The 27,509-nt window shown below is 36.2% G+C and overlaps 1 protein-coding gene across 1 annotated transcript; it reads right to left on the minus strand.

Moving 5' to 3' along the window:
• Positions 1-592: 592 nt before the first annotated feature.
• On the minus strand, positions 593-27,509 carry ARL5B (ADP ribosylation factor like GTPase 5B). Its single transcript, XM_027560004.1, has 6 exons — positions 27,167-27,509; positions 14,236-14,296; positions 12,184-12,331; positions 9,482-9,565; positions 7,947-8,098; positions 593-6,935 (listed from the first exon to the last, which is right to left on the minus strand). Exons 1-6 carry the CDS (start codon positions 27,213-27,215, stop codon positions 6,887-6,889), a joined length of 543 nt encoding a protein of 180 aa, XP_027415805.1. The 5' UTR covers positions 27,216-27,509; the 3' UTR covers positions 593-6,886.

A 27,509-nucleotide genomic window follows, 5' to 3' on the forward strand; every position in this document is an offset into this window, starting at 1 on the left:
CAAGGACAGGGAAGCCTAGTATACTGCAGTCCATAGAGTTGCAAAGAGTTGGACATGACTTAGTAACTGAACAACAATGATAATCTAATGTCTCCGTTTCATAAAGATAAAACTATGGGAGCTATTATAAACTTGGACATTATATGGCATGGGACTAGGAAACAGAAAAATCCCATCTAGAAGTGGATTTGAGAAAGAAAAGTAAGAGAAAGGCAAGCTCTTGGTTTCTCCTCAGTGTTTCTCGGTCTCTAGTCCCAGGCTGTTCTAGAAGTCCAAGTGTATTTCTGACCTTGGGTTCTGTGAGAGCCTACCACCTCATTGTTTTGGGTTTTTTTGGTTATGCTGGGTCTTTGTTGCTGTGTGCAGGCTTTCTCCAGTTGCAGCGCCTGGGCTTCTCATTATGGTGGCTTCTCAGTTGTGGAGCATGAGCTCTAGGTGCTCGGGGTTCAGGAGTTGTGGCATGTGGGCTCAGCAGTTGCACCAGCACCTCATTTTTTTTAATTATAAAAATTCCTCTACGTTGCTTAGGTGAGTTTCTATCACCTGCAGCAAAACTGTTAAATTTTATCTTAAAAACAACAACAACACTGGGTTCATGTCATATTGGAAAAGTAATTATTTATTATGACAAAAATAAAACTGTTGACTGAAAACAATGTTACACTGTATTGCACCATGATTGCAAATGAGCCAAAACCTGTCTAAAAGATGAACATTCCAGAGCAAACAGCATCCTTTCACTTGGATAAGTAGGCATGCAAGCAGTAAGTCATGAGTACCAGTAACCTAAACTTAACATATCGAAGCATTTTACGACAGTAATAAAACTATTAAAAAGTTAAAACATGTCTTTAAAACAACCCCACCACTAGAAGAACATGTTTTGAACCACTTTCAAGAAGTGATGATGTGAGTGCATTAAATAATTAATTTGCTCTTTTAATTCTATGAATGCTTATATACTGCACCAATAGCACACATCTCAGTTGTTTGGTTGGGATTAAGAAGCACAGTTTGTGGCATGAAAGACATTTTTTTCCTCTGTATAATACCAGTGGACCCCCAGAGAGATCCAATTCATAATTTTGGCCTTATTAACACCATCTTCATTTTACCAAGCTGATTAGCTAATATATTGTTACAGTGTTTGCAGAAAGCCTGAAGCTTCATGGGTAACAATTTATATTTAAATCTTAAGAAATGAACATAAATATACAGACACTTTAATGTAGTTTTACATTCTGAGGCAAGAAGTGTATTATATAGGGCCTGCTGTTTCCTCTTTCATGCTCTAAAGCACCAATTTATGTTAAGATGGCAACGTGCAATTATAATCATGATATTCTGATCAGAACTAACACAAAGCAAGGCTGCAATGATTCTCAGCTTTATTTTTTGTTTTTTTTAACCATCCTCTGTACAGTGATCAATAAGGTAAAATTTATAATAATTACATAATGGAAAAAAATCATAACCATTATTTTATTTCACACTTTTAATGAAACAGCAGCTCAACTTTTAAGAAAAATCAAAATGAAAAGTTTTCATAACTACACTGAATAGTTTACTCCAAGAGAACAAAATAGGGGCTGTAGAGTCCCTGAATTTCCTAAAGGAAAATGTAAGATTAAAATGATTATATTCTCTTATGAATATGGCCAAAAGGTAACAAATAAATGATATATAACCAACATCAACTGATAGTCATTTGATATCTTACCAACACTGATGGAAATATATTCACAGTATAATAAAAATCAATTAAATTTTAAGGTTTTTCCTTTCCCTTACTTGGTTTTAATTAAACAGATTAAATATTGACTAAGCACTTGTCCATGTGCTTTAATGAACAGTATATGGATCTGCTCCACATGAGTCCTGCTGGTGGTAAACTAGACTAAAAGAAAACAGTCTTTGAGGAATGTTCTCCCTTGGCTGTGAAACCTGCCTATTTCAGTACAGTTTGGGGGAAGGGGACTTTAATAGGATGGTGCCACATCACACAAACTGGAGGACAACACCATATGGACTGAAAACTGAGGTAATTTTTAAATTAAAATTTTACAAGTTTGTGCAAGAGAACATTTCTATTTTTCTAGAATTTTGTTTTCAATTCCAGAAGACATGCATAGCACATTATTTTTCCATTTCTAGGTGGGGGCAGGGGCAGACTACTGGTTTATAAAAATGCAAAAGGGGCTTTTTGTGACTATACTCCCAAATTCTAGAAACCCAATCAGTCTTCAATCCTTTGGTCACATAAATAATAATATAGGCCATCTGGTTCTACAGTAAGACTGAATTTTCTAGTAGTTTTAAGTGCTTTGAATGGGGGCAATTCACTGTTTTCATTCAAATTTTCTATTGAAGATTTTAACCTCACATTATCAAGTTTTTTGACTTTTGTTTCTACACATGCTTCTAAACCTCTAACATTTCTCAAACATCTCACAAGACTTCATATATTTAAAGCTGATTTTAGGTCTGTGATGAAACACAATATTTTTTCTATCTTGAATTTAATACAAAGCAGCTTAAAAAAAATTTTGTTTTTTTAATTGGCCTTCTCTGTATAACTCTGGTTAACTGAAACTCTTAAAAAGTACTTTTTGGGGACCTGGCTTTTAGATGCCAGTCTTCACAGTAATGCTAAATGAATAAGGATGAGACATTACTGAAAAAACTGACTTTGAATCTAAACTACTTACAGATTTATGATATTTGTAAAATATTGACAATCCTGGCTGCACTATCCTTTCAGTACTGGAAAATCAACATAGAACTGGAGTTTGGGGTAATCCTCTAAAGCCAATAAGCTCTGAACAAACTAACCACTTCCATCCAATTAGTAAAAGCCAGGAAAATAAGCAAGATATTTTCTAGAAGAGAGCACTTCCTAGTATAGTGTTTTGTAAATAGCTTAAATATCTTCTTAGCAATATGTGGCTTATTTTCTCTTTTGCATTCTCATTAACTATTAGCTCAGTTTAAGTGGAGTGGCAGTTACTAGCTGTTTCTTTGCTTTCTTATTTGATTGTATTGATATACTAAACGAAATGATAATAAGGTGGGAATCAAATAATAGATTTGATTTCATGTTACATGTCCTTCCTCCATCTGGTTTGCTTCTTTTTTGTTTCTGTGTTTTGGGTGTTTTTTTCTTCCTTCAGTTTTTAATAGTAGTATATAAACTTTCAGAATTTTAAAACCAAAAGTTGCACTGCTGCTCTAGTTTTCTTCAGTATGGGAAAAATAGTAAGAAGGCCAGGAACAACAGTAATTGTCCAAGGTCACACAGGTCACAGCCAAACAGATTCAAATCCACTTCTTTAGATAGCCAGCCCTACATTCTACTAGCTACAAGCCATCATGCTATATCGTGAAGTGACCATACCCTGACAAGATAAAAAAGATCCTTTAGAACTGAACTAGGTATGAAATATGTTTTGGATTCAAAGCCATAGTTAGGCTCAGAAAGTTGGTCTTCAAAGATAAATATCAAGGGAATTAATCTATTCTAGGTATAATACCAGTATGTTTTATCAACTGGTATTCTTTTATATAGTTAAGAATTCAATGAACTCTAGGCAGAGACAAATCTATTTATAATTCATCCCAAGATACTACATCAAAAATACTTTTTTAAAAATAAAGCTTTTATTGTTTTAAAATTTTCTTTGCTTTGTGGCTCCCCATCACTCTTCAGAGAATAATGTTTACAGCACTGCCTATATCACTCTTGGTTTCCATAGGAAAATAATTGTTTTCTCTTTATGCTAAAGATAATGAAAGTTATTTATGCTTAATCAAAATGACTATGGTTACAAGAGTAGCATCCATTTAAAAAATAATTTTTAACAATGAAATTTCAATTTATCATCATTCCTCTAGTGAAGCTAGAATAAAATTATACCTTTAAGTATACTAACAAAGAACCTAAAAGCAAAAATGTGTACTTAATCGTGTTATTTAATAGATTATAGATATACTATTTCAAATTTTAAGGAATTAAATTACATTAACAATACACAGCTATGTTCCCATATAAAAAGGCTTATTAATTCTAAAAGTTCTCAAATGGACTTTGCTAAGAAAGATGGGTTTAAACAGGAAGAATGCAACATGTTCAAAATTAAGAAAAATGCCTTGAACTTACAAGGGTAACAGTTACATTTTAGTTATAACCAAAGATTTGTTTAGTTTCTTTATCTCAAATTAAAAACAAATATGTAGAATAATCTCCCAGAAGTAACATGGGTGGGTCCCCCTGCCTTCTACCACTTATTAGAAATTTTGCTAGGCAACTAAGGGATTGACGGGGAGGGTGAAACCTGAACTATTGTTAAATTAATAATGAGCTGCAATTATGACTTCTAAAGAACAGGTATAATACAAAATTGAGAACTTATCTCAAAATTCAGATAAAGGCACTAATCACAATTTACATTTTTTCATCAGACAGTATCTTATAGTTGACTGATTTTCAATAAATTTCAGAATCAATGTTTCAATGTTAAATACGTGCTTGGGTCAAAACATTCTCTTGGAGTAAAGGATAATCAGTTTTCATATTACTATAAGAGGAAATATCTAATGAGAACCCATAAAAAAAACTTTAAAAGTCTTACATGAATTTTCTAATTGAACTTTTCTCAATCGTTGGCACAAAACTAGCTGGACATCTATTTCATCTTCAACACACAGCTAACAATTTCTAATCCAGAACCAACAAATATTTTTTTAAAGCATTTAGAAAATAAAACAAATTGTATTTTAAAGATCAAATAGAAAACTTGAGTCTACACTAGTAGTCTGACAAAATACAATCGACTATTAACACTTTCAGTATAATGCTGATGTGGTAATATAAAAAAATAACCATATAATTTGATAGAAGAAAATGGAGCCAGCCAATCTTATTAGATACAAGAAGAAAGATATCACAATAAGAACAAATACAGGAGTATTAAATATGATTTTTCTCAGGAAAGAATTCAGAGAATTATCCCCAGTATTCATGGCTAAACTATACAACCCATGATAGAAATTCTGGCCAAGTGTGCTTTAGGTAAACAGATTTTCATAATTTCTCCTGCCCCTACTCTACCCCACATACATACTGTGTTGATTCTTGTCTACTTTTCTCTCCTGTTCCTGACTATACATTATATTAAAAACAAAATTTCCCTCTACCTGGTACAGTATCACTTAAGAAAAAGGTTGAAAACAAGGTTAATGAACAACTAGGTCCCAAAGCCCAGAGAGTTTTCCTCTGGTGATTTCCAGTTCCAGGGAGTACTACCACTAAATAGGAATCAGAAAAATGTCACCACATTCAACTAAATTATTTAGACTAAGTATAATAAATCCAGTATACCTGAAAACAGCAAAATTTAAACAACCTACAGTAAAAATATTAAAATATCACTTTTGAATAGGTATTGATATTTTTATGAACACTGAATCCTATTTTTGACCCAAATGAAAGAATACTGCAAAAATAAAGTATTATTCTCTATGTATGTGTTTTATCCCTTTCATTATAGCAAAAGCGCACATTTGAAATAAAGAGAAGCAAAACTACAATACTTTTCCCCCCCTCTTAAGGTATGTACTATTTAGATTACTGTTCATATTAGACACTGCCTTAAAAATATTTTAATGTTATTCAGTAAAATAAACTTTTGCTAGATTATGAGTTTTTAACTAGCAAAAATTTGTTTAAGTTGTTAGTGTATTAAACTTCAGTTTCATAGTAATATTCTAAAAGCCACGCTTAAGTTCAGCAGTTTCCTATAATCTAGTAAAAGATTTTAGAACACGAGGCATAATTACACAAATGTTAATCGTTTCAAGCCTATTACACCACAACAGATTTAAGCAAAGACATGGATTTTTTAAGTAATATACTGCTGGTGGTAGAGATGCTATCACACAATTTGAAATCCTAAGAAATAAAATGAACTGTTTATTATTCTGCTTTTTAGCTATTGCCCAAAGCAGATGTGGTACCCTTGCAAATGAAACAGTTAACTTTTTTCTGATAATAAAGTTGTTTGTAATTGATAGTAAAAATATATTTCAAGTGCCTTGTTATTTTCAGTGCTGGTATACTTTAGTAATTTCTGATAGTTATATATGCGTTGAATAATGTGACATTCTTAAAAATACCATATTTAATCAAAGTATTTACTATTGAAGTTGGGCTTTGAAATAAATATTTTACTATTATTAGTTTTTAACCAAAACCAATCCCATCTTGTAGGCTGAAAACTGAACTTAATTCTTCTAAGATAAACAGCCTTCTTAATTGAGATGCTAATAGAAACTTAAAATTATTCCATGACTTGCAATAATGTGGGGTAAAGCAACTCATTTAAAAGGCAGGTCTCATGATGTTCATCCACTCCTTAAATATATATCTTTTAGGCATATTTCTTTCTCTATAATAAAGTTCTGTCCAAAAGTAAGTGGTTTACAGAGGGAGCAAATATTTAGTGTTAGATAAGTTTGCAAACAGTACCTGACAAGTTCCACAACTGGTAATTATCTGGTAGGGGGAGGGAGCAGTCATTACAATACTTCAGAAAACATTAAACATATGACAAATATTTCTTAAAAGGCAGTCGTTGAATAATTAGAATAAGCAGTCTGAAGAATTCTGTTGCTGAAAACAGTTATACATTATGTTTATCCAACTGAAGATTAGTGCATTAAAAAAAAGTTAAGAAAAAATCTTTTATGTTCCAGTTCAGCTGCACTTGATTCAAGTGTTGCTCACAGAGGTTTGTGTTGTTATAAATTAATTAAACATGCTGCTGCTTTAGCAGCCAAATGTACTAGGTTCATGTCACAGAATAAATAGAGTCTCTTTCGAGCAAAAAAGTTATCTCACACCAATCCGGGAGGTCATCCACTCTAGACCTTGGCATAACCTGAAACAGAAAGCAAAAGTCTTTTCAAAATAAAAAAACTATATATTAAAAACTGAAAGCATCCTTTAAGTCTACTGTAAGTATACTTTCGGAGAAGGCAATGGCACCCCACTCCAGTACTCTTGCCTGGAAAATGCCATGGACGGAGGAGCCTGGTAGGCTGCAGTCCATGGTCGCTAAAAGTCGGATACGACTGAGCGACTTCAGTTTCACTTTTCTCTTTTCATGCACTGGAGAAGGAAATGGCAACCCACTCCAGTGTTCTCACCTGGAGAATCCCAGGGACAACAGAGCCTGGTGGGCTGCCGTCTATGGGGTCGCACAGAGTCGGACACGACTGAAGCGACTTAGCATAGCATAGCATAAGTATACTTTAACAAGTATAGGTCCAAACATCAACATATAGCTACTATATTACAAGTTATTTCTAGTATGAGAAATAATGAGAAGGTCAGTTTGATTTGAGGATAAATAAGTTCCTAGAAATAAACTGGGTAGGCCATATATAATACAATGGGTTCTCCTCAGTCTACTATGTCCAAATGTACTTTCTTAGAAAAGGAGAAATACATTAGAATGGATTGTTCTTAATTGTTCATTGTTTACAAGTGTGCCTCCCAAAATGACTCCTGATAAGAAAGAGATGCGCTCTTGTCGAAAGCTGGGAGTTTAGACTTAATTTCTTTGACGTCTCCTCTTTTATTCCGGTTACATTAGTTTTCTCCCAGTTAATCAATGACACAAGAAATGAACAACAACTGAAAATCTAGATTGTAAAAACTTTCTTCAAAAGTTTGTTCTTGCCCTTTTTTGGTAAAACATTCCATTTATACTAAAAGTTACAAAAAAAAAAATTGTTGGTAACTTAGTTAAACTGTAATTTAACAGTAGCAATTGAGTAAAATTACTCAACCTGAGACACCATAAGAACAAAAATGGAAAAGGATTCAAATAAGAAAGCAAGTTGGTGGAAAACACTTGCGAGAAATCTGAAAGAAGTCACACACTCACCCTTCTCCTGTTAAAGCACAGCAGGACTGAATGTGCCATGGATGATCCTTAATTGAGCTGAGGGTGAGGTATTTAGAGATTTCAGCTGCTGTCATACACCCTTTCATATCCTGTTTATTGGCAAAGATAAGGACTGCGGCCTTCCGTAAATCCTGCAATCAACATGAAATCTTTTATTAATGTTTTAATTTTATATTGGAGTATAGGCAATTAATAATGCTGTGATAGTTTCAGGTGGACAGCAAAGGAACTCAGCTATATATATACATGTATCTATTCTCCCCCAATGAAATACTTATAATACATCAAATATCACAATTCAAAATAAAACTAATGAAGCAGGAGGGTAGAATAGGCCCTACGGAACAATTCTAATGAAATCTCTGTACTTTAAAATAATCAGGCACTAATCATTTAAAAGTTTTGTTGAAATAAAAAATGACCTCAAAGAACCATGACTTAATGATTCACTCTAAAAAACACATTAAACTAATATAAGCTAGATATTAAAAGTTATTTTTCTGTTGTTGGGCCAAATGGGTCAAACTAAAAGTAAAATAAACCTGAATCTGAAATAATGACTTAAAATTATCTGAGCAATATTCTAGTAGGTCAATACAGTATACTACAGAATCTCTCCAGAATTTAAAGGAGCTTACTGAAGGTGAGGGTTGGGCAATACTACTAATTAATCTGTCCAACCAAAGCTCATTGATTAATGTTCACTGCAGAACTGGGAACACTGGAAGTAACTTTAGTGTTCATTAAGACAAGAACAGATGAAGTGTGGTATATATACTTAGAGTAAAACACTATATAGTTGTTGATGGGTACATAAAATTGTAGTAATAATGTGCACAGTAATAATATGCATAATATTCACTACTTTTAGGATGGTGTAATCTTTCAGGATCCTCTCAGACAGAAGGGAAGAAAATCAGATTGGAGAGATCTCATAAGGTATTTAACATCATATATTGAGTGGTAGCTACATAAATGTTTTACTTTCTAAGTCTTTTGTATTTATGAACTATTTAGAATTAAGCGACCCCATGGATTGTAGCCTGCCAGGTTCCTTTGTCCATGGGATTTTCCAGCCAAGAATACTGGATTGGGCTGCCATTTCCTCTGCCAGGGGATCTTCCTGACCCAGAGATTAACCTTCACCTCTTGCATTGGCAGAAGGGTTCTTTACCACCGAGCCACCAGGGTAACCCATTATACACTGCAGAGATGAAAAGATCTTAAATTTTCCATTCTCTTGCCACAATTTTTCAGACTTTTTAAGGTATGAACAAGTAGTTTTAACTGTGAAAACTGTTTTCAATTAACAGCATCAGTCTCCAGATTAATGTGTAAGGTTTTCTTAAGTTTGATAAAGTATTAAAATTTTTTGACTTCACGACTTTCATCAGTTTGATATATAAAACTTTGTTAACGAAGAAATAACCAACAGCAGAGCACATTAATCTTTGTGAAAACACAAAAGCAGTATTGGATACCTTACTCCATTTATGTTTGTTTTCAAAATTTACCTCGTGAGCCAACATTCTGTATAATTCTTCTTTCGTAATAGCTAGTCGTTCCCTGTCAATGCTATCAACCACAAGAATGATGAACTAGAAGACAAGTAAAAAGAAAGAAAATTGAATGAGATGTTCATGTTTTCTGCAAAACTACTCTAAGTGCTAGAAGTACTTTCTACTATGGCAACATCATCACTATAAAACTGGTCTTTTTCATCATAAAGAATTTGTATTATACTGAATTACATCAAGCAGTAAAATCCAAATGTCAATATGAAAAATAACTCACAACTTCAACAAATAAAAACCATGCTGGAGTTTATTTTTTAAAAGTGATATTTAAAGATATAATATGCCCTTAATATATATACTAAGATTTATTTTAAAATTCAAGTAGTAAAAGGTGTTTTTAAAAAAGAAAGCCACAGTCTTAAAAAAAAGTCCCAGTAATTTAAATAACTCACACTAAAACTTAAAAAAATTTAATGTAAAATATCAACAATAGAAGGGCAAGAAAAATGTGTTAAATGGAAATATATATACACACTTGGATGTTACTAATACTCTAACAGGAGAAAGCTATTGATAATGGTGTAAATAAAGAAAGGTATGTTACATTTTCAAAATAAAGCATCTTTGATAAGAAAAATAAGATACAATGAGAAACGGCCCCTAAATTGAACATCTTATACAGAAGAAAAAGAAATGAGACTAAACATTTTGAGGGTTATAGAAGATAAGTCAAATACACAGGAAGGGTAGAGTCATATTGTCCAAATGACCCTACAATTAGGGGAAAGAAACAAATAGAGCAATCCGAGCACAAACTAACAAGAGCTTATAAAGAGATAAAAGGAAATCTAAAAACAGGGGATAAATGTAAGAAATATGGCCAAGTCAGAATAGACAGAATACGGGGAAGTAACTCTGTAAGTTAAAGACGGACTGCTGCTGCTGCTGCTAAGTCGCTTCAGTCGTGTCCGACTCTGCAACCCCATAGCCGGCAGCCCACCAGGCTCCGCCGTCCCTGGGATTCTCCAGGCAAGAACACTGGAGTGGGTTGCCATCTCCTTCTCCAATGCATGAAAGTGAAAAGTCAAAGTGACATCGCTCAGTCATATCCAACTCTTAGCGACCCCATGGACTGCAGCCTACCAGGCTCCTCCGTCCATGGGATTTTCCAGGCAAGAGTACTGGAGTGGGGTGCCATTGCCTTCTCCTAAGTTAAAGACGGAAGGTGTCAGAAATTAGTCAATGACTCTGTAACTTACTGTATGGTGACATTTCAGCTTTTAAATGATGCCTCCATATAAAGAATTTAAGCAGCAAGATAAGAAGGGTGAACAAAGTGAACAAAAATCACTATGTAGATAAAATCTCTACCTAAGAATCTAAGGCTGCAAATGCTATGTGCTATGCTACTGTGCTACACGGAAGGTCAAAAAGTTCTCTGTAGTAATTCTGATATTCTTGTAGAAATAGTTTCTAAGGACAATTCATGTAAGTGGAGTCACTAATGATGTATGTCTCTCTGGACCAATGTGAAGTCTTTTTGTGTTAACAAATTGAAAAACTACCATTTAGGAATGTTATCAATACGTATGAATCAGCTGGAACCAACTTTGATTTATTCACCAAAGGTAACTGCTCCTTTCAGACTTGGAGTTAACTGCGAGCTGTGAAGAAATTACAGCTATATTAAAATGTTCTTCCCTTATTCTAACACATTTTAGTTTCAGAATGTTATTTTGCTATGTTATGTAGAAATATATACTAAACTAACCTATAACCATAAATACTAGCTTATCAACCTATCCTCCCCTTGCAAATAAAAATAATTAAGCACTACTACAACTGCTAAGTATCTATGATATGCCATCATGGTTTGACCAGTCACACACTGCACTAGAATATATACACACATACACACAGGCTATTATTTTTTTTTAATTTTAAAAGACAAGTTATTCACCACAAATTCTTTGCATCAATACTCCCACCTCCTCTGCAACTCCTTCTCAAAAAAAAAAGTCAATTTTTAAGGTTTCATTACAGAAAAAGTAACTGGTTTGGTGTACCTCTTTGTAAAGAAAAACTATAGATGCAATTGCGCATTAGTATTCCTGAAGATAAACCTCTCTCAATAGCACTGCACTTATTATTTTTTAAAGAATTTGCCTCTAAAAAGATTAAATAAACACAAATATAAAAGATATTCCAGATTTGCTTCCTGGGTTGACTCAAATAATGAAATAAGTGATAGTGAATGCTGGGAGGATGGCTTGCAAATCATCTGCTTTTTATTTAAAATATAATCTCACCAAAAATGTGAATGTTCAATTCATGTGATTTAAAAATCCTGTATTAAATTATGCTTAAAGTATTGTATTCCCCCCTACCCACAGCCTCTTGTAAGGCTGGGAAAGGTTATATAGTTTATCCTGGTGTCCACTTCCTCCAGCAATGGAGATACTACAGTATTAGCCTAAGGATGAATTTAGAGAGCCAGACAACAGTAAGCATTCCACTAGTAATAGCTCCCATTATTCTCCCGACTTGCCTTTCCTCTTTAATTTGAAAACCTCCAATTCCTTACAGAAAAAGAATCTTATTAAAAGGGAACTGTGACTATGCCTTCTGTATAGCCTATCTGTTTTCTGGGTTTACTCTTTGGTTCTTCTCATTCAAATTCAGAAGTAACCTCAGTATACCTCTGTATTTGAGTAATACGTGTTCCAGGATGATCGAAGTGACTCTTGACCACCAATATCCCACATAAGAAAATGAGTGTTCTTCACAACTATTTCTTCAACATTGCTTCCTATGGTTGGAGATGTATGAACCACTTCATTCATTAAGCTGTTAAAAGACAGATACCATAAAAACTCTTGTAAATCTTGAGAACCCAAAGCAACTGTTATCTCTGTATTTTCATATGAATCAACCTTTTTTACTTGCACCAATGATGGTAATCACTAGCAACAAAATCACTGTTCAACCTTGCAGAACATTTGTGCAAACAAATACCTAGACAAACAACAACTGAAGGAATGCTTTTTGGTTCTTTTAATAGAATAAACTACAGGCTTGATCTGGACAGAACTGTGTGGAGTGAGAGGGCATTTTTGTGGCCAGAATTCCAATAGTCCCATGTCCTCTTATCAGTTAGAGCAGAACCAATCCCCTACGCTGAAAGAGCAAATTTCTAGGTGACTGTGTCATCTATACTTGTAAAGTAGTAACCAATGAATAGTAAGTAGGCTATCACTTTTTAAAAACTGTCTACGTGAGAAAACTGACACTTGGTTCAGCCATAAAGATTACTGGATGTCTATTAACTAAAACTACAGTCGATATGCCATCCTGTTCTGGGCTCGAGTATGGCGGTTGTTTAGTCACTAAGTCATGTCTGACTCTTGCGACCCCACAGATTGTAGTCTGGCAGGCTGCTCTGTCCATGGGATTCTCCAGGCAAGAATACTGGAGTGGGTTGCCATTTCCTTCTCCAGGGGATCTTACCCACCCAGGGATCAAACCCGGGTCTCCTGCATTGTGGACAGATTCTTTACCAACTGAGCTACACGGGCTTGAGATCATTTTAAAGACTGTCTACATGAGAAAGCTAACACTTGGCTTAACCATAAAGATTACTAGATGTCTATTAACCAAAACTACAGTCGATGGGCAAATGAAAATACAATGATGCTCATATCACGTGTATTATCATAATCATCAGTTAAGCTATATTAATCAATTAATTCAACAAAATTTATCTGCCTATAATATGTCAGTACTATGTTGGAAGAAGCTTGTAATTCTCCCTTGGGTTTAATGTATGTATTTTTGAAGCTATATGCAAAATTACTTCAACAATGATGACAGGTTTCTGAAATGTTTATTTCTAAAGTCCAAAGGCTAAGGCATAGTAAATTACATAACGACCAATGGATGAATGTTTTAAAGAAAAACAAGTAGTTATTCAACTCTGAAACAACAAGCCATAAGTTGGTAGCTTTTCAGCAAAGCAGCTGAAAAAAAAACATTAAGCATTGCTTAAGTGAAGTATTTCTGGAGACCTGTCAGCTGAGGTACTTAAGATGAGGCGGGAAGAGACAAGAAGCATACAATGGAGCACTGTATTTTATAATTATTTGTTAAAATGCCTGGGACACAGATCCATTCCCACTGTTTAACAAGGATCACTGCACTGGCACTGAGAGGATAATGGGAGGCAGTCTGACAAGTGGATTGATGGGCTGTTAAAATATCCTGAAAGTAGTAATGTATTTCTCTGGAAGTCTCGAGCCTCTTGTTGCAAGCCGCTAAAGCAGTATTTTCAGGTGCGATCTTCATTTCTTTTGATTTGACAAGTCTGGGTATGTTAAACAATTCCTGAGCTATTTAGTCAGGAGAGCAATAATAGCTTCAATATATCATTCTATTCACATGGACTTCAGAGAGGGAAGAGCTCAGCAAAATGTACTTTATCCCATCCTTCCCTCACAGAAATGTGTGCTTCAGTTATTTTTAGTTTAATATTAATTCTTTCTTTCAAGGCTGGAAAAAAAATGAGTGTTTTTGAACATTGTAGCAAACATACAGCAAATTTACCTTAAAAACTGCTTAATAAATTTTGTGTTTGGCTAAATACAAAACTGTATGTTTAAGTTTTCCCCTTATAATGGCATCTCATTCTTATTAATTATACAAAATTAGCTCCAATATTGAAAATAAAAACTGTTTAATTAAACACCCATACTTACAATTGATAAAGAATGGTGGTTTTCCCTGCGTTATCCAGTCCCACTATAATTACTTTGTGTTCTACAAAAAGAAAGCAAACCAGAAACATTTAACACTGCTGCGCACTTCAATTACACGCTTTCAACAATGATTATTAGGTAGCTCACTAATGAGAATCATTCACTGGATATTTATTCCTGGATTAAGATACAGACAGAAATAAAACTTTATGATGTCAAGACTACTTGCCTTAAGTGAGGCAATCTGTTATGACATTTTCTCTCTCTTATAAAAGAATCTGGGAGATGGGTAAGATGCAGGCACAAGAGAACTTTGTTACTTAGTTTGGGGGGAAAACCCAAATAGTAATCTTGACAAGATAGTATGACTTAGAATATAAGTTTTAAAAAAAGCGCTGTACACAACTGCTTGCCCTCTCTACCAATCAAATTAGTTTTTTGTCAAGTTGTTTTTACAGTCGGATGTTTTCCCACCTACACATACCAAGATATTTTTTTCTTTCCACTTAAAAATCCAAAAAAACTGAACAGTATTCCCTGTCAATATAATAAGATGTATAATTTCTTTTTTTTAAGACACATAATTTCAACCAGACTTTTTTCCTCCCATTAATTTCCAGACAAATAAGCAATTACTGAGTTTTTCATGCTTTTTCAACTGTTTCCACTCTTCATACAAAAACAACTCTTCAGTTCCCTCCTTCAGGTGCCTTGCGTTAGAAGTGCCATTTCTTTCATAACACATTTTTAAGGCCCAGCTAATTATTCTGTTAAGTAGTAGATATTTGGGAACTGCCTTAGTATTCAGAAAATACTTTACATATCATCTTTGCTAGACTTTTAACCTATACAGAATGTATGATTCCTCTTTCCCAGGGCAGAACGTTTAAAAAGTTACCAGTGAATTCAACAGGGTACTTAAGGAAGTTGCCATAAGAACAGCCACATAATCAACTCATATGTAGTGAATCTGCTACATTTCATATCAGATCCCTGATGCTCTTGGTAACCTCTGATGAATGTCAAAATTCTGATTATACATCTACTCAAATAGTATCAACACTGCACCCATCAAAAAGAGGAGCCATAATTCACAAAACGTCTCTGTCTTCTCATGACCCGCATGCTACACGGGCGCTGTCTATAGCACTGCAAGACAAACGACATGGTCCTCTGGAAAGGCTATTTTCACTATGGCAGGAGTTACTTTTTAAAAAAAGAAACACAACTTGTTTGCTTATCTTAACTCACTGTCATTCTTTTTCTTTTTCTGGCTTTTGATTTGTATCCCGTAATTTCTAATGGAGTCGATCTTGAAGTGTTGCCCTGTTTCTGTCCCTGAGAACAGTACACGAGTGGCAGCGCTCTTATTAGTGGAGGAACAGATATCCTAAACTTTGGTGACAGCTGGAAACTCCACCTGCCCAGGATCTGGAGACCACGTGGCCCTAGCGGACAGGAGAAGAAGCCACTAATGTAAAGGTGCACTCAACCTGAGTACTCCTGCCAGGAGAAGGGTATGGAACGATAATACCATCATTACTGAGCAATTCAAGAGAACACACAGGGCCATTTGCAAACATGCCTGCTCTTGGCTTTACGGTTGTATTATAATCACTATTATGGTACTGAAGACTTGTAATGGTAAATTCATAAATAACCCATCATTTTGAAAGACTAGCCCTGAGTTTAAACTGTTAGCAAAGAAAAACACTGAAGGTAGATGGAGTATGAACTTCATTAAAGTTTCAAATGCTTAATTAACTTAAAGTTAATCAAGATTAACCTTTTCAGACTCCTTTCCCTCTCAAAGATATGGAATTCTAGCAATTAAGACAAAACATAAAATTTCAACTCTGTCTTATGATGAAGGGATGTGTATCTATCCTTCAGGTAAACTAAGACACATCTTCTGAAGTGAAAATTGAGTCTATATAATAAAGCACCATTAGTAAAAGAACAGCTAAGTGCTTTTTGAAAGCATGAAATAACCAAAAGTTTATTTTAAATCTTTTCTTTGAAAAATCTCTATAACTATCTATATAATAAGAGTACACTCAAGTTCAAAGAGCATTTACTAAAAACAAGTATAAAATAAAAGCTGTTTGTATTCTATGCACAACCATAATTCTTTCTCCTCCTTTCAAATGCCTCTGCTGTGTTTAGCTGCTACTTGAGCATATCAATGACCAAAGACTTAATTCAGTTCTCAAAGAAATACTGAGAAAAATATGGAAAGTGACACATATTCTCCCTAGCATAGCAGAAAAATTTAACACACTGCTTTAAACGTCCACCAGTGGGTGTCTAGACTAACCAAGTGTTAGTTTCTTGGAGCTACTGAATCACAGCGCTCTATCAAATTTTCACATCAATACATATCAAAAGCATAACTACCATCATAACTACCATAGTGTATGGTGTTACCTGATGTTAAAAAGGGGCCCTCATGCTCACAAAATCTGTTTGTTCTGTACTGGAAGTTTATTCTGTACTGCTGTCTTTTTGGTTAGGCATAATCAACAAGCCATAGACAGTTCTTATTTTATGTACTGAAACCCAAAAGATCAACTAAGAGACTAAGCTATATAACTGTCAGTGATTTCCTGTAGAGTAGCTTCGATTAAAAACAATTTCCCTTGCCTTTCATAATTAACTAAAACAGATGTGCTTTTATTATTTATTTACCTAGTATGCTAAAAAAAAATTTCAAAATATATCAGTTATGGTTCAAGTGAGTCTCAAATTAAGGTGAGAAAGGATTTATGCCAAAGGTTGAACTGCAACCTGCTGCCTATGAGATGAACTTGAAATATTTTAATGTCATTTTTATTTACAGAGCAGGGAGTAGAGATTTCCATTTCACTAAAACTGAAATTTCTAAAGTTATGAGGAGAAAATTATACAATTGTATATTTTTATAACTGCAACTTCTCCTCAACATGTATATGTAAGCCATATATTCTTATCTTCCAGTTCTTCAAACTACTCTCCATGAATACCAAAAAAGTCAATTTTTAGTTAAGCTTAAAGAGGGCAAACCATAACATGGACAACACTAAATTCTTTATTTCAAATGGACTTTACATATGTAATTAAATTAAGATTTACTGTCTTTTCGCCAATGTTTCCGGATAGCATTATTTATTTAAAAACATGTTGTCATAGAGTAATAGGCTGCCCATGCTTAGGGAAAGGAATGTGTGTTTTAAAGGCATGGTTGTGTGTGGAAAACCAAGTAATTCTGGAGTTAAGCCATAACAATCAGAATGACAAGGAATCCAAACATGTTAGAACTGTGTCACACACTGTGAGATGGTCTCTGTGGGCATCCTACTTCACTAGAAATCTCTTCCAGCTCATTTGGGTTCTGGAGATGCATCAACGAGTAGCACTGGAAACATTATTCTCAGACCTTTGTTGAGGGTAGAGGTGCAGCTTGGTCTCCTGGAAGAGATTTCTAATGAAGTACGGTGCCCACAGAGACCATCTCATGGTGTGTGAGCCCAGCACAAAGAAGGTTTATTTGTATTAAATGAAGGAAAATACTCAATCATAGAGCTTTTGTTTAATTTTGACCAAGTATTTGCACAGAAGTTTTTCAACAGGGCTTGGCTTTGGTGTTTATTCTCTTGGATTTCCTTAAAAGCTGGCTCCTCCCAACCCCCCAGCAAGGAAGACATAAAGACTATACAGGATGAGGATTCAAAGAAAATTAGTACGCTCACTGGCTTGTAGACAAATATGGGTAAAATGGCTAACAGGAAAAATATGATGAAAAAGAACTTAAAAAAAAAAGTAGGAAAAAGAAACAACAAAAAAATTTCTCCTTTTATCCAACTAAAAAAATTTTTATATACTCAATTTGTAAGGATAACAAACAGAATTTATAGTTTTAGCATAGACTATTAAACAATGAAAATGGGCTAACGCCAAAAAATATATATAAAATGACCAATTTTTAATCTTAAGACAAAAGATAGCCACCTAAATATCATGAAATAGGGATTGCTATCTTCTAGATACATAATACCTGCACTAAAATTGCCATATAAGGAGAACAGTTGTTCACAGAGAATGTGAACAACTATGTAACTACACAAATAAAGATGCCCTACGCTGCCGTCTATGGGGTCGCACAGAGTCAGACACGACTGAAGCGACACAGCAGCAGCAGCAGCACGCCAAAATTTAGTGACTTGGAAATTTAAAATACTGCATGTATAGAAAATAAGTTTGCATTATTGCAATAGGTAGGAAGTAAAATGTCAGCGGATATGGGGTCACAACCTGAGACCTGAAGGCCTGGAGAGCAATGAGACACAGCCTGCCTCCTGGAGAGGGCAAAAGGGAGAACCATTAAAAACCCTGTCCTATATTATACTATTCAGTTCAGTTCAGTCGCTCAGTTGTGTCTGACTCTTTGAGACCCCATGAATCGCAGCACGCCAGGCCTCCCTGTCCATCACCAACTCCCGGAGTTCACTCAGACTCATGTCCATTGAGTCGATGATGCCATCCAGCCATCTCATCCTCTGTCATCCCCTTCTCCTCCTGCTCCCAATCCCTCCCAGCATCAGAGTCTTTTCCAATGAGTCAACTCTTCGAATGAGGTGGACAAAGTACTGGAGTTTCAGCTTCAGCATCATTCCCTCCAAAGAAATCCCAGGACTGATCTCCTTCAGAATGGACTGGTTGGATCTCCTTGCAGTCCAAGGGACTCTCAAGAGTCTTCTCCAACACCACAGTTCAAAAGCATCAATTCTTCGGCACTCAGCTTTCTTCACAGTCCAACACTCACATCCATACATGACCACTGGAAAAACCATAGCCTTGACTAGATGGACCTTTGTTGGCAAAGTATACTATTACAGAATCATAAACGCCATAGCTTTATCTGCTCCTTCTCTCCCACCTCTTCATCAACAAATGTGTTACCTACACAGCAAATCTGAGGAACCCAGGTCTCCAAAAATGCACAAAAATACTGACCTGGGCCACCTTGCATATTTTATAGATTAAGAAATTACAGGCCTATGAAGTTAAAAAAAAAACAAACACTCAAGATGCTATTTTCAGCAAAAATACACTTTAGGAATGAAGGTAAAACGGGCATTTGCAGATGAAAGAAAACTAAGAGAACTCATTCACCAGTAAAACCACACTACAAAAATGGTAGTGTAGTTCCTTTAGCCTGAAAGGAAATTATGCAAGATGGAAATTCAAAACACGAAAAACAGGAATGTGGGTCAATATAAGAGAACATTTTACCCTCTCTTAAAACTGAATGCAATATAATATATTAAAATCTGTGGAATAAAGCCAGGCAGTACATAAGAGGAACATTTATAGCTTTAAGATGTTTATATATGAAAGGAGAAAGACATAAAAACAATGACACCCTGCTGCTGCTGCTGCTAAGTTGCTTCAGTTGTGTCTGACTCTGTGCGACCCCAGGGACAGCAGCCCACCAGGCTCCTCTGTCCCTGGGATTCTCCAGGCAAGGATACTGGAGTGGGTTGCCATTTCCTTCTCCAATGCATGCATGCATGCTAAGCTGCTTCAGTCGTGTCCGACTCTATGCAACCCTATGGACAGCAGTCCACCAGGCTCCTCTGTCCACAGGATTCTCTAGGCAAGAATACTGGAGTGGCATCTACCCAACCCTTAAGAAGGTGAGGGGAGGGGAGGATAGGAAACAAAGTAGATGGGAGGAAATGAAAAACAAGAATTAGTGAAACAGAAACAAAGAAACAAATGAGAAAATGAAAACCTTTTCTTTGAAAAGATCTAACAAAACAAAGGTGGGAGTAATACCAGCTTTAAAAGTTATTGTGAAGTCACTGCAAGAGAAGAGAAAGTCTAAAGGTAACAGATGGCTCAGAGGGTAAGGAATCTGCCTGCAATGCGGGATTCCTGGGTCAGGAAGAGTCAAGACACTGAGTAACTAAAAAATGAGAAACATTTCTGTTTCAATAAAGACTCCAAAGTAATCAACTGGGGTAAAAAAGTCTTCAGCAAATCCTACTGGGACAAATATCCACATAAAAAAATAAAATAAAATAATGAATCCCAACCCCCAAACAATCTGAGATGGCTACAGACCAAAGCATCAAATCTAAAGCTTCTAGATGAAAGGAGCAGGACATAGAAAGTAACAATCACTTAAATAATAATATATAGAGAAATGAGACTTCACCAAAACCAAAACTTCCACTCAGCAAAAATCTCAGTTAAAAAATGAAGAGAGAAGTCATAGGCTGGGTGGTTAGGGGTGGATATATTCACAAAACACATCTGACAGAAGACTTAATTCCAGGATGCGTGCTAAGTCATTTCTGTTGTGTCCACCTGTAGCCCACCAGGCTCCTCTGTCCACGAGATTCTCCAGGTAAGAATACTAGAGTGGGTTGCCATGCCCTCCTCCAGGGGATCTTCCCAACCCAGGGATAGAACCCATGTTTCTTACCTCTCCTGCATTGGCAGGAGGGTTCTTTACCACAAGCACCACCTGGGAAGTACAATTCCAGGATAAATAAAAAGTTTTTTGATCCCCAAAAAAGGGGCAGGGCAGAGGATTCAAACATTTTGCAAAGAAAGTACACAAATGGCCACTTAGCACATGCAGCTGCTGCTGCTGCTGCTAAGTGGCTTCAGTCGTGTCCGACTCTGTGCGACCCCATAGATGGCAGCCCACCAGGCTTCTCCATCCATGGGATTTTCCAGGCAAGAGTACTGGAGTGGGGTGCCATTGCCTTCGCCGAGTTAGCACATAAAGAAGTGTTAATACCCAAAAGTCTTCAATTCAGTTCAGTCACTCAGTTGTGTCTGACTCTTTGCGACCCCATGAACCACAGCACGCCAGGCCTCCCTGTCCATCACCAACTCCTGCAGTCCACCAAAACCCATGTCCATTGAGTCGGTGATGCCATCCAACCATTTCATCCTCTGTCATCCCCTTCTCCTCCTGCCCTCAATGTTTCCCAGCATCAGGGTCTTTTCCAGTGAGTCAGCTCATTGTATCAGGTGGCCAAAGTACTGGAGTTTCAGCTTCAACATCAGACCTTCGAATGAACACCCAGGACTGATCTCCTTTAGGATGGACTGGTTGGATTTCCTTGCAGTCCAAGGGACTCTCAAGAGTCTTCTCCAACACCACAGTTCAAAAGCATCAATTCTTCGGTGCTCAGCTTTCTTTATAGTCCAACTCTCACATCCATACAATGACTACTGGAAAAACCATAGCCTTGACTAGACAGACCTTTGTTGACAAAGTAATGTCTCTGCTTTTTAATATGCTGTCTAGGTTGGTCATAACTTTCCTTCCAAGGAGTAAGCATCTTTTAATTTCATGGCTGCAATCACTATCTGCAGTGATTTTGGAGCCCAGAAAAATAAAGTCAGCCACTGTTTCCATTGTTTCCCCATCTAAAGTCATCAGAGAAATGCAAATTAAAACTAAAATGAGACACCATTACACACCCAACAAAATAGCTAAAATTAAAATACTGACAACACCAAATGTTGGTAAAGATATGGAACAAGTAGAAGCCTCAAATGTTGCTGGTAAAAGTAAAAAAAAAAAAAAAAAAAGTAAAACCACTTTAGAACAATCTAACAACCCAACATGATGCAAATGAATAAACAGACTGTGGTATATTCATGCAATGGAATTACTTATAATAGTTCTATAGGGAAAGCTTCCAGGGTAAATACACAGAAACAGAAAATAAATAGAAACAGAAACAAACCTAAGACACTTGGAAGACATAGCATTGTGAAGCAATGACATAGGAACAACAACAAAGTAACATTTAGCAAATAATAAGTTTTTATAAATTAGAAATATAACAGCTAAAAATAGACAATAGGATTGGAAGACAAAGAAATATCCCAGCACTCACACATACACACTCAAAAGACAGAAAAATGGAAAGGACATTTAGTACCATATGACCAATAAGATTTACAGATTAGTAGAGGAAGAAATCCTAAATTTAAGAAGAAAGAAAACCGATTTCCTAGAATGAAAAATACCTTCAAAATTCTGAAAGAAATGCTTTCCAACTTGGAATTCTATATCCAGCCCAAGTATAAATCAAAAATGAGGACAGGCCAAGATATTTTCAGGTATTTGGAATCACACACAAAAAATTATCACTTTGGACACCTTTGCAGGAAATTTCTGAAGGATGAACTTCATCAAGGAGTACAGCCAGGAAATAAGAAAAAAAAGAAATTTCTAATAAAATGGAAAAGCAAAGGAAATTCCTAGAATGGTAGCAAAGACAAGTCCAGAATAGTAGTATAGCAAGCAGTCAAAGATGAGAAACAGGCCCAACTAAGAGCAGGATGGAATACTGAGGGGGCGAGTAGGAAGAGTAGATCATGATAGGTGTGATGTAGAAACTCTACTGTTCTTGCCTGGAAAATTTCATGGACAAAGGAGCCTGGGGGGCTACAGTCCATGGGGTCACAAAGAGTTAGACACAACTGAAGCGACTTAGCACACAGCACGCACAAAAAAAACTAAGGCAATGAGATGTGATTATTCAAGGGGGGGAAAAGCTGTAGAAAAAAGGGAAACATAATTATAGCATATTGCAACTTAGTAGTAACAAAACTTTACAGTCACAAAAATTAACCCAAAATACTATCCTAGGATAATGAGGGAAAAAGGTATAAAAATACTAATTTCTCTCCTACCACAATAAGACAAATAATCAGTACACCTGCAACAAATATAATGTTATGTGTTGATTATACCTCAATTCTTTAAAAACCCCAAACTATGTTTAAAATTTCCATGTTATCCAGAATATGCATATTATTCAGAAACATGTGATTTGACTAATACATCATTTACAGACTTCAGAACTATATAACTTTTTAAAAAGTGTATTACTTTGATATAAAATTTTTGTTTGAAAAACAAAACAAAAAAAATTGAACAAAAGTTCTTTTGTATTGGGGATACAATAACAAACAAGACAAAGTTCATGCCTCAAGGAATTCATTTCTACTGAAACAGATAAGTACTGTAAACAACTAAATTTATATGATTACAGGGAGTGATAAGTGTTACTCAGAAAAACAAGGAGGGTAAAGACAGTGAATGTTGGGGTAAAAGTGGTCAGGGAAGGAAAGGGCTCTCTGAGGAATGACATTTGATCAGAAATCTGAACCATTTGAAGGTATGGATAAAGCAGGTTTTAGAAAATGGGGCAGATAGTGATAAATTTAAGTCTGGTGTGTTTCAAACTAGCAAAAAATCCAGAATTAAGAGCAAAACACTAATAGGAGACATCAGATGTAAGCCATCAGAAGTGAACAGTAACAATGCATACAAATTGGCTATCATTGCTCAAAATGATAGCAGGAAATTAACCAATGAGAAGGAAATGATGAATTAATGAAATTAAAATGTCACTGTTCTTTGGTTCTGAAAATGAACTACAATTAAAACCATATTCCACTCATTCCTAACTCTGAGTAAAATAAGAAATAACTGATGACCAACTGTATAGTGGTGACAACACATAGAAAAAAAGACCAAGGTCTAAGAGAGTTAAGAAAGTTTAATAAAAAAAAAGAAGAGTGCTCAATTTCTGAGGTGAATCTAAAGACAGATATCAACATGGTATTTTCTACAGGCGTAACCTCATTTTATTGCACTTCACAGGTATTTCATTTTCTACAAATTGAAGGTTTGTGGCAATCCTGCACTATCAGATGATGGCTAGCAATTTTCAGCAATAATTAAACTAGGATCTGTACATTGTTTTTTAGACATAATACTATTGCACATTTAATAGACTACAGTATGGCCTAAACATAACTTTTATGTGCATTGGTAAAGCAAAAAAACTGTGTAACTGGCTTTTTTGCAATATTCGCCTTATTCTGGTAGTCCGGAACCGAACTCAGACTATCTCTGAGGTATGCTTGTACAAAACACATAAACCACCACAAAGATTACTTCCTTCACTGATAAGTGCATTGAAGTAATCAGTCTCCTAGCTTAAAATAAGGAAACACAAAAATCACAGAGATTAAGCATGCACTTTGTCATAGCTTTATTTAGCCAAACGTGCTGTTAGTATACTTATTCCCAGAAAGGTATCACATTTATGAGAAGATGCCTGGTGCTCTAAAATACTATAGGAAACAAACGTTGGAAGAAAGATAAGGGAGAGGACTATTTAAGGCAAGATAAACAGTCCTCAATTCCCTCTTTATATTCCAGTCATCTTGGCACTGAGGCCCAGGGCCACTCCTCCCCTTTCTGATTCAACTGGTCTGAGGTGGGGCCTTGGGCATATTATTCTAATATGCAACCAAGACTGAGTGATTTGAGTATCACTTGATGTGTCATAGATGTGAAAATGGAAAATGCTGAGATTGTCAGATGATACAAATAGAAAGTAAAAATACAGAACTAAAGTACTAATCTGATCATATTATTCCCCTGCTCTAAAGATAACATACAAGGACCAAACTCTGGAAGGGCTCTATGGCTAGCAGGTCTACACACAAGGCCTTCTATGATCTGGTTCTCCCGGTTACCTCTCCAACTTCATCTCCTCTAACTCCCCCCACAGGCAAACTAAGATACAGCCAAACAAAACTACTTATCCAACTATCTCATTCCTCTCTTATTTGCATATCAGTCCTTCCACTCAGACCGCTTAGCAGGCCTCGTAAACACCTATTTATCACTAAAGTCCAAGTATATCTTTTCCTGTAATGTCTTCTAGGAACGACCTGAGAAAAAATTTATTGCTTCCTTCTCGGTGACCATCACCATGCTTTTATTACATTATCTGTGAAATAATTTACCATGCTGCATCTTTTTTGAGTACTTTGAGAGTAACTACCTTAACTTTTCTGTTTATTTTTAACCTTTGTCTCTCCTATGCCTAAATCTCATGTCTGGCTTTATGGTCTATGAGTAAATGTTAGTTGTATGAATGAATACAATGACAGAATAACCATTACATAGTTCTAAATTTTCTAAACAAGGAAGTTAAAGGAAAAGAAAAATTCCTAAATAATAATGGGGATTTAAAAGGATGAAACAATTATGACTTGTAGAAATAGCCTATTGAATGTCTTTCATCATCTGAATTTTCCCTCTTCATACCTTATTCCCTTCTAGTCTGATTAGTTAGTTAGTTAAGTCGCTCAGTCGTGTCCGACTCTTTGCGACCCCGGGGACTGTATAGTCTACTCCATCCACGGGATTCTCCAGGCAAGAATACTGGAGTGGGTTGCCATTTCCTTCTCCGGGGGATCTTCCCAACCCAGGGATAGAACCCAGGTCTCCCGCATTGAGGGCAGACGCTTTAACCTCTGAGCCACCAGGGAAACCTAGTTTGATTAAGAAACCTCAAAAAAATGATAAACAGGAACTTTCCTGGTGGTTCAGTGGTTAAGACTTCACCTTCCAATGCAGAGGCTGCTGGTTCAAGCCCTCGTCAGGGAGCTAAGGTCCCACACGCCCCAGGACCAAACATAAAAGGGAAGCAATACTGTAAAAACGTCAATAACGACTTTAAAAATAGTCCACATCAAAAAAAATCTATAAAAAAATTATAAACACAGTAATAAAACAGAAAGGAGAGAAAAGGGGATGGGACAAATCACACACAGAAAACTCTTTAACTATGAGAAAAGATAGCAAGTGATTATTAATCTCTATACTTTTAAATATGTCTTAAAATGTTGCTTTACATAGTAAATTCATGTAATGAGGATTAGAAAACATACACTGCTGAAAAAATAATGTATTAAAGTTATGGATAATATCCATATGGAATTAAAACTCTGGCCACTTTGAAACCTGCGGTAATTGCGTTTATACACACACGTATATGTGTATGCATATATCCATCTTTATTAACTTGTAACCTTGAAAAAGAATATTTTAGTATTCTTATCGATCTACAGAACAAGTGACTATAAAGTCATTTCATTCTCCTAACTTCTTAAATACAGAAAAAATAAATCACATTAGCAATAATTGACTGGTACTATCATAAAACACTGGCTTTTATTATGTTCGGATGCTAAATGCAAAAAAAAAAAACAAAAAAACAAAAAAAACCCGTATGTTTTAGAATGGTTTTAATTACTGAGATAACAGTTAAAAGAATGCCTAAAACTTTACCTATAGCCGGCCCTTTTGTCTGGGTATATTCTCTTCAGAAGCCATCACGTCTTATTCACTCTGAGAACAGGTTTTACAACTTCTTGGCCGTTTGTATTTGCAACTTTTAGACATCTCAGAACCAGTTTCTAAACTAATTACGGACACGCAATATCCTCCACAGAACCAAAAGCATTGAGTTTTTCAATATCGAAGAAAGGAATAAAGGGTTTAGTACGAAGATTTCTAGAAACCCGTGTATCTCAATTCATTCCCAAGTCCGGGAAAGCAGGCGAAATCACAGAGAACGTGACGGCGAACTGGATAAAAGAACAGGGCGAAAAACAAAGCAGTAGTAACGTTTTTTTAAGTTGATAGGTTTCTGAGCGAACACATCCTGGGGCAAGACTTAGGATACTTAATTAGAAAAGGAAAAGGCCCTCCAAATGTCTCCCGGTATCATTAGGTTGCTTTCCGCTTTCCTTCGGTAAAATTTCCAAATTCTTGGTTTGGATCCCAGGACACCAAATGCCCCCTGTTCTGACTTTCCATTTCTCGCAACTATCATTCCGTTTCTCGCAACCATCACTTGCACCTTCTTCCAAGCTATAACAGTGAGTTTCTACCCAACCTCCTTGACTAAGTCGCTTCTCTGCGTCTCAGAACGTTTGTGTCCACCGAGGGCCCTGCCTTACCTTGTCCTAACCCCCAGACAGCTGTCCCCTCCAGCGGTTAGACCCTCTGCCTCGGATTCGAGCCGTTGCGCAGCTCCATCCTTCTCACCTTGGTTACAGAAGAGGCTCCATAGTTTCGCGAAGATCAGCCCCATCATGAGCACCTTGGCGGGCCGCGGGGTCCCTCAGCAGCAGGTGCCGCTGCGCCGGGCCCCCCACCGCGGGACCGGCCGTGGGGCACCGAGGTAAAGCCGACTGGGACCTCGCGGCGAGGGCACTGGTTGGCGGAGAAGCCGCGATCTGCCGCTCAGCTACCCGTCAGAAGGCACTGCGCCGAGTCCCTGGCCGAGAGTCCTTTGTTCGAGCCCACTGAGCCCAACGCCGACCCGTAGTCCCCTCGGTCTGAACCCACCTACCCACCAGAGCCTCAACCAGCCCCAAGCCCCGCCTCC

The sequence above is a fragment of the Bos indicus x Bos taurus genome, chromosome 13 (assembly GCF_003369695.1).
Source record: "Bos indicus x Bos taurus breed Angus x Brahman F1 hybrid chromosome 13, Bos_hybrid_MaternalHap_v2.0, whole genome shotgun sequence".
Lineage (NCBI taxonomy): Eukaryota > Metazoa > Chordata > Mammalia > Artiodactyla > Bovidae > Bos > Bos indicus x Bos taurus.